This window comes from Helianthus annuus, chromosome 12 (genome assembly GCF_002127325.2).
Source record: "Helianthus annuus cultivar XRQ/B chromosome 12, HanXRQr2.0-SUNRISE, whole genome shotgun sequence".
In the NCBI taxonomy this organism is placed as follows: domain Eukaryota; kingdom Viridiplantae; phylum Streptophyta; class Magnoliopsida; order Asterales; family Asteraceae; genus Helianthus; species Helianthus annuus.
In genome coordinates this window covers 2,825,901-2,839,785 of record NC_035444.2, presented here as the reverse complement: position 1 = coordinate 2,839,785, position 13,885 = coordinate 2,825,901, and the positions used below count along the sequence as shown (strand labels likewise).

At 36.2% G+C, this 13,885-nt stretch overlaps 1 protein-coding gene across 1 annotated transcript; it reads left to right on the top strand.

Annotated features, from left to right (window-relative positions):
- Positions 1-3,720: 3,720 nt before the first annotated feature.
- LOC110893785 (aldehyde dehydrogenase 1) lies at positions 3,721-7,605 on the top strand. The gene is made up of 8 exons (XM_035980721.1): positions 3,721-3,861; positions 3,965-4,107; positions 4,342-4,815; positions 4,906-5,079; positions 5,414-5,551; positions 5,634-5,771; positions 5,850-5,911; positions 7,123-7,605. Exons 1-8 carry the CDS (start codon positions 3,783-3,785, stop codon positions 7,394-7,396), a joined length of 1,482 nt encoding a protein of 493 aa, XP_035836614.1. The 5' UTR covers positions 3,721-3,782; the 3' UTR covers positions 7,397-7,605.
- The last annotated feature ends 6,280 nt before the right edge of the window (positions 7,606-13,885 follow it).

Here is a 13,885-nt window from a genome sequence, read left to right as displayed (position 1 = left end):
TCTAACAGCCTTCGCTGACTCTGATTGGGCAAAATGTGTTGACAGTAGGAGATCTGTCACTGGCTTCTGCATATTTCTTGGTGCGTCTTTGATTTCTTGGAAAAGCAAGAAACAAAGCGTTGTGTCTAGATCGTCTGCCGAGGCAGAGTACAGGTCAATGTGCAGTGCAACATGTGAAGTGTTATGGTTGATAAACCTTCTCAGGGAATTGAAAATTGATGTTGACATTCCTGTTAAGCTGAAGTGTGATAATACTGCAGCTCTATCTATTGCTGCGAACCCTGTGTTTCATGATAAAACTAAGCACTTTGAGGTCGATCTGTTTTTCCTAAGGGAAAAAATCGCTGCTGGGATGATTCAGACTCTTGGCGTTAAGTCTGAGCATCAATTGGCTGACCTGTTCACAAAAGGCTTGTTGCCGAAGGCGCACTCTAACATGTGTAAGTCTTTAGGTCTTATTAATCATTTCGCACATTTAAACTGAGGGGGGATGTTAAAATAACCTACATTATTCAGTTTAAATATGCTATTTATATATATCTGGTTCTTATCCTTTTTTTCTTTTTGTGAGGTTTTTCTCCGCTGGGCCGCTCCTTTCTGCTTGTCTCTCGTTGGGCTTGGAGCAGTTGGGCTTGAAGCTGTTTTTGGGCTTATAGCAGCAGCCTGGTTTTAACGGTACTAGGGCATCAGCCGTGCCTTTTTATTGGGATTCAGCGAGAGGTGCAGAATCATTCAAGAGCTTCAATCTTCTCTTACAAACTTTTCAGTTCTCTCACATGTTCATTCGTGAGATCCTTGTACACTGCTGACATTCATTGTCTTGATCATATTTTCCATCTTTTCTTCCAGCAAGCTGTGTTGACTGGTTATTTTCCTTGTAATTCGGTTCAGACTTTTGTTCAATAAAATCAATCTCTATATCATTCTTGAGTTCTGACACTAGTCCAGCCGCAAAGCGCAAATCCTAAATACTAATTATAATATAATCAGGAAACTTAACCAACTATTACCGATTTATCAACACTAATCCCTCAAGTTCACCAACTTATGAATTGAGGTCCGTAAATTACCAACACTAACCAACATTGTATGTTACCTATACTTCTAGGTAAAACATCGAAAATTGGAGTCGCTTGTGATCGGGTCTCGGGATGTTTTACCTCATTATGTAACACATTTTTTTAATGATGAGTGTTGCTAATCTTGTTAGATTGATAAACACTATAAAGATTTTGGGTTCAAATAAAGTTTACGAAATATATAAGTTGACAATTGTTATTAAACTCATCATGTTTCTATGCCGATGTGACTAGGTTATATATTTCTATTTATAGGAAACTACATCGTATTAGTTATGCCGATGTGTTTCTAATTTTTCAATGAAGACGTGGAACATGGTCTTAGTCTCTTAGATGGCTATGCAAAATTGATCAACTTTTTTTATTTTTATTATTATTATTATATTATTTATTGGTCTTCGATGGCTGTGCAAAATTGATCAACTTTATTATTTTTATTATCATTTATTTATTTTTCTAAACACTTCGAAATTCATTAAAAATATGGTTATTAAGGTGTGCTATTATTGGGTGGCTCTTTTATTGCCTTTTTCTTATTTGTTATTCATTACCATCCTCTTTTGACTTTCCATATTGGCCTTAAATTTTACATCTAGCACATGTGCGTAGAGAGTACAATAGTTTTCAAAATATAAAAATTCTTAACTTTCTTATTTTAATTTCTATATGAAGTACATATTAGTAAAATTGAATATAAGTGTATATATAGATCTTTATGAAATATTAAATATTAGAAACTTCACAGAAAAACAAAACAATGTGTTAAATTAAGTTAAACAAAACTGTCATATTTCAAATTAGGTGAATAGATATGTTCGGATGGTTTCGCTGGTGACAATTTAATACTTTAGTGGTCCGTCAGTGATCCAAATTTCTCGTTTCAAAAAAAATCTGGGTTATTATTTTTTATCAACAAAATATTACGCTAGATTAAAAAACTATTTTTGAAAACTATAATGTTTTTTTAAAGTCAACGTGAATTTGTGAAATTTTAGTCCATTTAAAATCTGTTTGATTAAAATCGTGTATAAAAGACGATAACTATGTAAGCCGTTATTTTTATATTTTTATTAGATATACCATCAATTGCAGTATAAACAACACATTGTACACATAGTCTATATAGCATGTAATAGTAGTATTTTAGACAGTGGGGTTGGGTTGGGCTTTGGTTGGGGCATTTGCTGACACGTGTAAAGGGAGCCCTCCACTCCCTGGTTACGTGTCCGCGGGGTATGGCGGGGCGTGGGTTGGGCTTGGGTTGGGTGCACCGCGTGGCAGAATATTTAAAAAAAAAAATACAAAAATTTTATAAAAAATCACACAACATTTATAAAAAAAACCTACAACTTCATTAAAATTTTAAAACTTACATAATCCTAAAAATTACATAATTTCTAAAAATTACAAAATAACAAACCTAGAGCGTTAAAAAAATTTCAAAAAAGTCGATCTTGTCGAACGCCTTTTTTTCCTTGCCTCGACACTCTATGTTCGCCACCGCCACCCGGTCCTCGTGGCTTAACTCGCCACCGGGAACGGCTTCGTAGTAAGCCTTGAAACGCTCGAGCTTGGGCCGTAGCTCGCGCCATTTATGTTGGCACGCGTTGAGGTTGTGGCGGTCGTTACCGACGTTATGTCGGTATGCTCCGAATGCTTCCACCCAATATTTTGTTTGGCCGGGTGGCTGCCCCTTCATAGCGTCAACGACGCTTTTGACGGTGTTGGGTTCGTGGGATGGGGGGGACCAGTGGGGTAGCGGGTTCGAGAGAAGTGGGTAGCCGGTGGGGTTTCGGTTCGTGGGATGGAGGGACCAGTGGGTTGGGGTTACAAATATATAGAGGTTGTTGGGACACCGGGGTGGCGGTTTGGTGGTATGGGGGGAACGTTTGAATTTTAAGATTCGAAATTTGAAATGGCCGCCTGACGTGGCGGGGTGAGTGAATGAGATTCAGCCAGCTAGCTTGGCCATACCGCCCCATGCCCGGCTTGAAAGCCAAGCCCCAAGGGCTATGCCCCAACCCAAGCCCACCCGGGGTGGTGGCTTGGGCGTTTTACCCCAACCCACGCCCCATACCCCATGGCCTTAGCAACAAATACAAAAAAAAAATATATATATATATATATATCTAATAATACTTGTCACTGAATATAATAGAAGAATATATTTATCTTAATTGGATTATCAACTGCTAATATTCATTGTAGTTCTAATATGTAAATCTTAAAGTATCTGAAAATCAAAGGTTTAAAATTTAAATACTTCACATTTTACTAATGATTTTATATTATCATGTAATTTTGAGAGACTCAATAGTCAAGATATATAATAGGCTCATTTTTCTAAAAATCAAATTCTAACTCTTTATGAGTTTAATTATATTAGAATTGAATGTTGAATTAGTATTCCTTTTGAGTTTTATTACATTAGAATTGAATGTCGAATATAATACAAAGTTTATAATTAAATTTTTGAATATATTTTTATGTTATATTCATATAAAAGAAAATAAACTGAAAAATAATTGGTAACACGCTCTTTGTGCTTTTATATTATTGCTCGTTTTCATTCCATCATTTTCCCATAAAAAAATGTTAATAAAAACCATATTTCCACAAGTACTATAACGATGGCTATAAATAGGCCAATTGTCATATTTGAGTATCACATTCAAATTATACAAGAAAAATAGTCAGTCAAATATGAGTTCTAAGGCTGCAACCCATGAGATCAAGTTCACCAAACTCTTTATTAACGGAGAATTTGTTGATTCCATTTCAGGTTTCATTTTAATTTCCTTAAGTTTTTTTACATATCTAACACATAATATACTTTTGGATTTTTTGTTAAAGTGACTAGCTTCGAATATGATCGAAACTATTAGGAAACACGTTCGAGACAATAGACCCGGCGACAGAAGAAGTGTTGGCAACGGTGGCTGAAGGAAGAGCGGAAGACGTTGATTTGGCCGTTAAGGCGGCCCGTGAAGCTTTCGACAATGGACCCTGGCCTCGCTTGTCGGGCGAGGTGTGTCTATTTATATTTATAAGGGGAAATTTCGTGTAACCCCCTCTAAACTTGAAAAATTACATATTTTTTCAAATATGGTTAAAAGAGGAATGTACATTACGTGTACCGAGTATATATAACCGGTTCACTCAAGTTAAACGACATTTTTAGACTTTTAGTGACCCGTTGGTAAGAAAATAAAATAAAATAAAATTCAAATTTTCTAATTCCTTGATGTTGCACAAAAAACAGGCGAGGCGAAAGATTATGTTGAAATTTGCGGATTTGATTGACGAAAATGCTGACGAGTTAGCGACCTTAGAAGTGATCGACGGTGGAAAACTATTCGGCCCCGTGAGGTACTTTGAAGTCGGAATTTCGTCGGAGACATTCCGCTACTTCGCGGGAGCAGCGGATAAAATCCGTGGAGCCACTCTCAAAATGTCTAGTAACATTCAAGCTTACACATTACGCGAACCCATTGGTGTAGTGGGACACATCATTCCTTGGAATGGTCCCGCCTACATGTTTGCCACTAAAGTTGCACCCGCTTTAGCCGCTGGGTGCACCATGGTGATCAAACCCGCTGAAACAACTCCTCTTACGGTTCTTTTTTTCGCTCACTTGTCTAAGTTGGCGGGTGTTCCTGATGGTGTGATTAACGTCGTTAACGGGTTTGGGAAAACCGCGGGCGCCGCTATTAGCTCACATATGGACATTGACGCGGTGCGAAATTGCGAAAACATGAGTTTGACATTTATAGTTTATGTAAAACTTGTTGGTACTTTAGAACTAATGATGTTTTGATGAATCTAGGTTACTTTTACCGGGTCCACTGAAGTCGGTCGAACCGTCATGCATGCTGCGGCAGCGAGCAATCTCAAACCTGTGTCGCTCGAGCTCGGTGGGAAGTCACCCTTCATTGTTTTTGACGATGCCGATGTTGATAAAGCCGCGGAGCTTGCTCTTATGGGAAATTTAATGAACAAAGTACGGTTTAAAGCTAATGAGTCAATAAACCAGTCGTCTTGCCATTCTACTAGTTGAATCGATTTTAAAGAAGTTAATGACGTTATAAATAATATGAAAATTAGAAAGAAACAAAATATAAAAGTACTCAACAAGACAAGTAATGTAAGCCGGTTTTGATCCAACCGGCCTGTCCGATCCGGTTCTAACTTCTAAGAACAATATTTAATGCTTGTTAATTTTTTAATATTTGTATAAAAAAATACACTGGTATTTTACAGAGGTGACAAAATCGGTGGGTTGGTGGGTCAGAGTAGCCACTTTTGATGTTCTAACTTGTTGAATGTACTTATAGGGAGAGATGTGTGTGGCGGGATCTCGCATTTTTGTTCAAGAAGGAATCTATGATGTTTTCGTCAAGAAACTCGAAGCAATGGTGAAAGCTTGGCCGATGGGCGACCCTTTTGATCTAGCCACTCGTCATGGACCTCAGGTATAACAAAACTTCGGTTCTCAAATCTTAAGAAACACCATATCGCGTATATTTGCACAACTTTAGTTTGTTCCTCGTGTAGAACAATAAACAACAATACGAGAAAATACTTTCGTGCATTGAGCATGGAAAGAAGGAAGGCGCGACTTTGGTAACCGGCGGTAAACCTATTGGAAAGAAAGGATACTATATCGAGCCAACTTTGTTCACCGATGTTACGGTATATATGACTTGTAGCATATTGTTGTATAAAATATGGTAATGATAATTAAGCTTTCAAAGTTGTTTGGTTTTGTAGGATGATATGACCATAGCAAAGGAAGAAATTTTTGGCCCGGTTATCTCGGTCCTCAAGTTCAAGTATGTGTTTTCAACTTTTTGTCTTGATTTTCTACCTACAAGTGTGATCATTAACCAAATGTACAGCTCTTAATACCATGGTTATAGGTATAGGGTGTAAACGAGCCGGGCCGAGCCAAAGCCAGAGCCCGACTAGGCTCGAGCTCGGCTCGGGTTGAGCCTACTTATTTGAGCTCGAGCTCGGCTTGCGAGTAAAACCCAAAGCTTGAGCTCGGCTCGAGCTCTTTTGAGAACAACCTCAAACGAGCTAAAAGCTCGGCTCGAGTTCGCTTCAATATCACCTAAACGAGCCAAAGCTCCTTGCAAGGCCGTCTCCGAAAATGTTCGAAAATTTTAGGCTCTGTGCAAACAGAAAATACAGGCCCCTTAAATATAAATTTAAAAAAAAATATATAGATAAAAAATATTTGAATATATGAAAATGAATTAATGTCAATTGAATCAACACCAATCATTTAATGTAACTTGACAAAATTAGGCAACTAATGTCATTTGCATTTAATAAATAGATAAGGAAGAAAAACAAAACTAAGAATGTCAGGATTAGAACTCGTGTCTTCTTATTACTAAAGTGACTTTCAAACCACCAAATCAATAGCTTCAGGATGGTATTTTTCCGATTAATTATGTACATATTCTAACTTTACATTGTAAAACTAATACATAAACAAAAAAAAATTGGGCCCCCAATGGGTTTGGGCCCTGAGCCGTCGCCCATTCTGCACACCCTTCGGGCCGGCCCTGGCTCCTTGCTAATGTTATTATCATTATTATTATATTATATTTAAAAAATAAAATTTTCTTTGGGCTCTTTAGGCTCGCGAGCCTAAACGAGCTCTGTATTTCAGGTTCAGGCTCGATAACCAAACGAGCTCTATTTCAAGCTCGGGCTCGTTAAAGCTCAGCTCGTTCGAGCTTTTATCTGAGTCGATCATGAGTAGCTCTCGAGCATCTAGTCTTGTTTACACCTTTAGTTATAGGGTAGACCGGGGACCCTCACATTAAAAACTTAAGCAAACCTTAAGTGAACTAGAACATAGCTGGCTTGCTTTGTCATGTAAGCCAAGCTTGACCATGTTAATACAAAACCAATTTTAAGTATTAAAAGAACTACAAAATATATAAACACGTGTATTTATCGTCTTAACTGTTACAATATTTTTGTTGTATACTTGTGGGACTAACGATAAAAAACGGGGTGGATGTTAAAGGACTATCGAGGAAGTGATCAAGAGAGCAAATGCAACAAAATATGGACTCACGTCTGGCGTGATGACGAAAAACATCGACACAGCAAACACAGTTTCAAGATCTATTCGTGCTGGTGCGGTGTGGGTGAATTGTTATATAGCCCTTGACCGTGACGCACCTCATGGAGGTTATAAAATGAGCGGGTTCGGAAGAGAACAAGGATTGGAGGCTCTTGAGCATTATCTTCAAGTCAAGACGGTTGCCACACCCATATACGATTCTCCATGGCTCTAAACGTTGGTAACTTGTTAATCGGTCATATAACTTATTATAACTAGGCCCGCGTCGGTCAATTTCTTGAATAATTTTGTTTAATGTATGTGGTTCAATGAATAATGATATGCATATGTCGTGCTATTAAGTGAATCTTTGGTTTTGCAATTGTAAGTTCGAAAGCAATCAAGGGGTTGGAATAGAATGATACAATTTTGTTGTAATGTTTACATATAAAAACAAAATGGTTTAATGATTAAAAAAATTGTAAAAGTGAAACGGGTCAAAATTAACTTGTGTGCAAGTTTTCGGGTCAATGTTTCTAGAAAACATTGTGATATTATATAGAAGGAACATAAAAGTAAACGGTCCAACGTGTTTATTTGGTTTCATAAAAAGTCTATACCACGAGGTTTCTAAACCTTTCCAGAGGAATATGTATGCACACGCATATTATATGTTCTTTTAGAAAAGCAATCTTAACTCTTAAGGCCTTAAGGGTGTAAGGGGTGCATGCCTAATAAGATTAGGCAAACTTTCCCTACATCCAATCATATTGTGACATGTTATTTCTCCTCTTGTTCTTCTCTCTTGCTCAAAAAACATAAGAGGTGCATGCCTAGATTAGACAAATTAATTTTAAAAAAAACATGTGACTGGTTGATTTCGGTATGGGGCCCCACCACTTACCCTCTCTCTCTTCTTTGCCGCATGCAACAACTTCTCTCTGAAAACTCCTCTCCGTCATCTTTGCCAATCGGCAATATTCCTTTGGCGGTGGACATGCCGTGCGCCCGTGCGGCAAACTTGCTATGGTGTACACATTGGTTGTTGTGTAGGGGCTATTTCTATTTCATCGCATCAGTTGTCTTAAACGGTCATATTATCATCACATACACTCCATATATGGATGTATACCATCCCATCCCATCACATCGACACCTGTATACAAGGCTGGCCCTAAGGGGGTGGGGTAGGCGACGGCTCATGGCCCGATCTCTCCATGGACCCAAAACTTTTTAGAGTATATGTATATATTTTTAAAAAAAAATTATATATTTTGTTAAACATTAAAACCCATTAATATACTACTTATTTTAAGCCTAATAAACACTAAAACCCATATTAAAGATTACTCTTTTACTCATTAATATCCATTAAATTTGGCCCCAATATTTTAAAATTAAACCCAATTAAAGTTTAAACCAATTAAAAGTTTGCTAAAGTTTAAACCCATTAAAAGTTTGCTCAATAAGAACCCGTTTTTTCTACTTGTTACGGGCTTAATTTTTTTTCATGCTTGTATACTATGTGTGAGCAAATGACAATTTTGTTCACTTTTAGCACCCTCCACCGAAACCAATACCCATAACCACATAAATGGGATGGGGCCAATACCTCTTGGTATCGGGTATACCTGTCTCAAATACTTTGGGTTTCGGGTATTTTCGCCATCCATACACATAATCGTTCAGTTATATACTTATAAGGGAGGACGGGGCGCCCCGTTGTCGGCCATCTTTCACGCGTGGAACGGTGTGGAACACCACCGCCGGTGGATGTTATCACGCATGGAACGAATTAAGCGTGATAGTGAGCACGCGTTGTATATGTTTGTGTGGTGAGTTGTTTTTAATGGTAGATGTTTGTGTGGTGAGTGATGGACATTTCCACTAAAATCCATCACTAGTGATGGAATAATACTCAATGACATGACGAAACTTGATTGGATGTTATGATTGATGAGTGTGTGGTGAGGTGAGTGATGGCGCCCCAACCCCTAAGACGGTCAATTTAATCTCTATACTATAGGAGTGTGTACTACCAAATCACAGCATATCATTAGGGGTTTACCTTGTGTTTGGTTAGATTATCCCAAACAACTTCCACAAACATCATTCTTAATGGTTAAATCCTTTGACAGAGATTAAAAGAAATTTGTAGTTAAAAATAAAATTGTTTGTTCAACACAATTTCCAAGAATCAACCTTAAAACATCAAACAAAAGTTGTAGAAAAGTCGATCAAATTAATCTCTAATATCAATTCCAAATCCACATACCAACAATAACTAAAATCTAAATAAGAATCAAAAGAATATAACAATCAACCAAACACAACTCTAATGAACAAGATAAGTAATAGCAAGTGCCACCAGCAGAAGAAGATAGGCCACCCCTTGATCAATCGCAGCACCATCATTACCCGGAACCGGAGCCGGAACCGGAGCGAATTCTTGAGCTCGATTGACACCAAACAAAGCCATGAACACGAACCCGATAAAGGCGACTGCAACCGATCGAGAATTCATCGTTTTCTGATGGAATTTGAGGAAGATTGAAGGAGCTGGATCTGGGTTTTGATCGTGGAGAGTGTGGGAATAATGGGTCGTTTTGAGATTTGGGTTTAGGGGAGTGAAGATTGGTGAATTGAGAGGTTTTTGAGGATGGGGGGTGTATATATATTGGGGTTTGTATGTATAATTTTGAGAGGAATGAAGTAAGGTGGAAGACACGCGTGGAGTGGGATTTGTTTGACTGGCTGGATGCCAGCGTGTTGACTCGATTCTCACGCGAAAGTAACACACACTTGCTACGAAATTATATAATATTGTATTTAATTTTTTTAGAGTTAATTGTCATTTTCGTGGTTAGTCAAATTATTTTAGTTCAAAACAAATTTTAAATTTTTACCATTTTTGTTTTAACATTGCTTACAACGTGTTAGTTTTGTTCAAAAAAAGTACAAAATCATGTGATTGTTGTAGTGAATTGTTTTAATGGATAATTGAAATATGAAAATAACGTCTTAACTCTTAATGATTTTAATATATTATGATCTCTTTATTTTATTTTAGTTATATTAGGTTTTTTGTTTTAACATTGCTTACAACGTGTTAGTTTTGTTCAAAAAAAGTATAAAATCATGTGATTGTTGTAGTGAATTGTTTTAATGGATAATTGAAATATGAAAATAACGTCTTAACTCTTAATGATTTTAATATATTATGATCTCTTTCATTTTATATTATTTATATTACTTGAAATATGTAGACGTATGACTCATTGTTTTTAAAGGGAAAATCGCAATCATATTCATGTTGATCAACGTAATTGACAAAATACTCTTACTTTTTAAAATTATTAGTATAATCATTTGAATATTTCTATGTCAACTAATCATATGTTACTACGTGTCAGCAATTTGTGAATAATCAGTTTATAAGGTTAGGTGGTGTGGAGTAAAGTCCTCTTAAACTTTAAGACGCCACGTATGCACTACATTAGTACTACATAAACAATATGGCTTTAAAGTCTCTCATCCTTAAAACATATGGTGTGAAATGAAGCTCTTTTAATTATTTAATTAAAAAAACAAAGAAAAATATCTGATTGTTTTTGACACATCGCCCCCGCTCCCTGTCCCCCTAGCGTCCACCATTGTGTTGGCGGAAGAAATGATGGCACCCTTAAATGGCGTTGGAGGCGCCACCAAGATGAGTTTGTGTGCAGCGTTACTCCACACCATCTGACATAAATATTCTCGTTTAATAATTGTCGTTTCATCGTTAGCTCAGTATTTTTTTTTTATTTTGTTCATATAACACATTCTATGGCGAATAACCTGCTTTTGTATAACTCAAAAACTAACTTATTTTACTAAACATTAAACATATTTACTATTATCCAGTTGTTACATGTAGATTAATCATCAAAGGGCTTGTAGCATAGCGATAATATCAATATGTGTCGAAAAGAAGTTCTCCCAAGTGGTTAAGGATTTACACATGACATTTGTGCAGATTTAGAATTAGTTTAGAATACCTCGTCTATTTTATTCTCCAATTCATATCATTACCCCATACCAAAAATACTATGAATAAATTGAATGTAAAAGCCGCCATTTAGTTGCAACTTGCAAAATAATTAAAATCAAATCAAATTATAGCAGCCTAGCAGCCATCACTTTCGGAGATGGGCCCACAATTTGTGGGACTTAGTGCTATTACATACAACTGGTCTGAGAACTTTTCCAGGCCCAAATCATGTATTAGCGAAAAAGGCCCAGTATGATCTGTATATTGGTGAGTGTTTACGGGTATAAATAGTATGCTAAGTTTTTTTTAAATATATATAAAAATAGTAACCATACCCAATACTAGTTAAATTACTTGGCATAAACGTCACTTTTTATTTATTCCTCGAATCAAGGAAGATGTCTTGTTCTTTCTTGCCCACCTCCACTAGATGCAATTATGCATTTTGTGCTTTCTATGCATCTTTCATAACGACTTTTAATGTTATAAGTAATACGGGGCTAAATCAACAGCTTGTGTAATTATACGTGGACTAGTTAGATAGAGACAAATACAACCGAAAAAAGGCTTAACAAAAAAAGTTTAATTGGGTTACGTGTGGAATTATTGGGTCTAACAAATTAAAGCTCTCGACGAGTTAGGTCTTGTGACGAATGACATAAGTGGGTTGTCCTAACTATCGGACCCGCATTCCATCGTCACTAGCCCTAGTTTCGATTCTCGGCGGTTTTCCGAAACTTTGCATTTTGCATATTTTGTTTATCTACTTTTTTATGTAAAAAAGTGTGATTCTTTGTTTTGAGGAATTCACGAGTTTATTTAGGAAATTAATTTAATGTAGTTTAAAATTTTCAATTTTTGCTTGAACAAAAGAGAGCTTGATGCGATCTTTTGATCGTCCAATAGCATATGAATTTTCCTCTTGAAATCATTCTCGTAGTTTATTTGTTTTCGCTTTAAGAATGAAAGTAAATATGATTATATTTTTGGAAACACTAAAATTTGGGTAACACGATACACTACTGTAATTTTTGGATAATTTGAATAATTCTATGAATTTGTAAAATTTATTGGTTTGGTTTGTGTTTGCACATATCAACGTTATTCTATATCTATATTTGTGAGTAGAAAAAAAAATTATCAAGTTTAAAAAAATTTAGTATGGAATTGTGATTGAAAACATGTTGCAATATGTTTAAAAATATTTGAAAATTTGTCGGTTATATGTTAATAAAATCGGCTTGAATTTAAGATCCAGAAAATCCGTCACTGAAGTCTTTATTCATGGCTAGCTTCTCCTAAGAATTTCACCTATGGTTAGTATTTTCACTGACGGATAACTTTGTAAGTGAATTCATATAATTTATAGTGCTTAAGATAATGTGCAAATTGCATTAGAGGGTATGTCAATAAAATCGGCTTGAATTTAAGATCCAGAAAATCCGTCAATGAAGTCTTTATTCACGTCTTGTTTCCCCAAAGAATTTCACCTATCATTGGTATTTTCACTGACGGATAACATTGTCAGTGAAATTTATATAATTTATAGTGCTTAAGATAATGTGCAAATTGCATTAGAGGATAGCCATTTTAATCCAAGTTTAATTTCAAGTAATCAACTTCGGTTGTCGCGAATTCAAATTCTCTATCGTGACATAATCTTCATCACCACATCATTTTGACTCAACTCGCTCACCTGTACGGATTACCCCAACTTTTTTTTTTCTTGGAAAAAGATGCGCGTGTGAAACAATTTAAAAATAAAAAAATTGGTTACGTTATTATGCAATTAACCCGAGGCTAAATTTCTAGAAATGAAACAAAAGTAGAAAGATTTGATGCCAACAACAACATGGAATGATATACTTCAACTTATACCTTAAGTTCACACCCTCATGAAGTGATGATTAGAGGAGCTAAACATACCATTTGATTCAAGATATACATAAATCAAATTGCATACCATAAAGAAACTAAACATGTCACATGGTAACTCGAGTAGCACGGCCACCCCAAACATACTCTTTGTGATGAATTCTGCATCGAAACGAGCCTGGATGGTTTGTTGGAGAGCACAAACATCGCTTCATTGTCTCTTGGGTTTCACGCGCATCTTCTGCCACCGTGGTTCGTGGTGGTTGGAGAATGTATCTCCTTGTTTTCATAAGATTCTCCACACTAGAATAACAAGAACTTTGATAGCACATTTTCTCTTCCTTTACAATAATGTAAGAAAAGAATATATTGATTAGGTTGATTTATATACCATGCATACCAATGGGAGCAAAGAAAGTTGGGTGGAAAGACAAGCCTTTAGAATAAATTCTTGCTAAGGAATTGCTTTATGATCATGAAAAAGGTTGTGCTTTTCCATGAGTATATTTTGGTGAGAAACATGAGCCACACACAACTCAATGGGCCAAACCTTTTGCCTCATGAAAAGTGTGGCAGCCCACATGAGTCCATAAATGAATCAGGTGTCACGAGCCTAATAGATGTTTGGTCATTATTATCTTAACCACATTAGATTATATAGATATGGTCATGCCTAAAGTGCATGTTATGTCGGATCCAAAAAAATATTTTATCATGGTCACAATTTTTCGGTATTTTTTTTAATGATGAGAACCCATTTCTGAAAAAACTCATGGTAGCATGTTAATACTCTGATAACCATCATAATCAGATAATCGT

Excerpts from the sequence above, each read along its gene's own strand:
- LOC110893785 (XM_035980721.1), top strand. The coding sequence starts at position 3,783 with ATGAGTTCTAAGGCTGCAACCCATGAGATCAAGTTCACCAAACTCTTT. Across the intron at positions 5,080-5,413 it reads TGGGAAATTTAATGAACAAA|GGAGAGATGTGTGTGGCGGG; the intron begins GTACGGTTTAAA and ends ATGTACTTATAG. Across the intron at positions 5,772-5,849 it reads CTTTGTTCACCGATGTTACG|GATGATATGACCATAGCAAA; the intron begins GTATATATGACT and ends TTGGTTTTGTAG.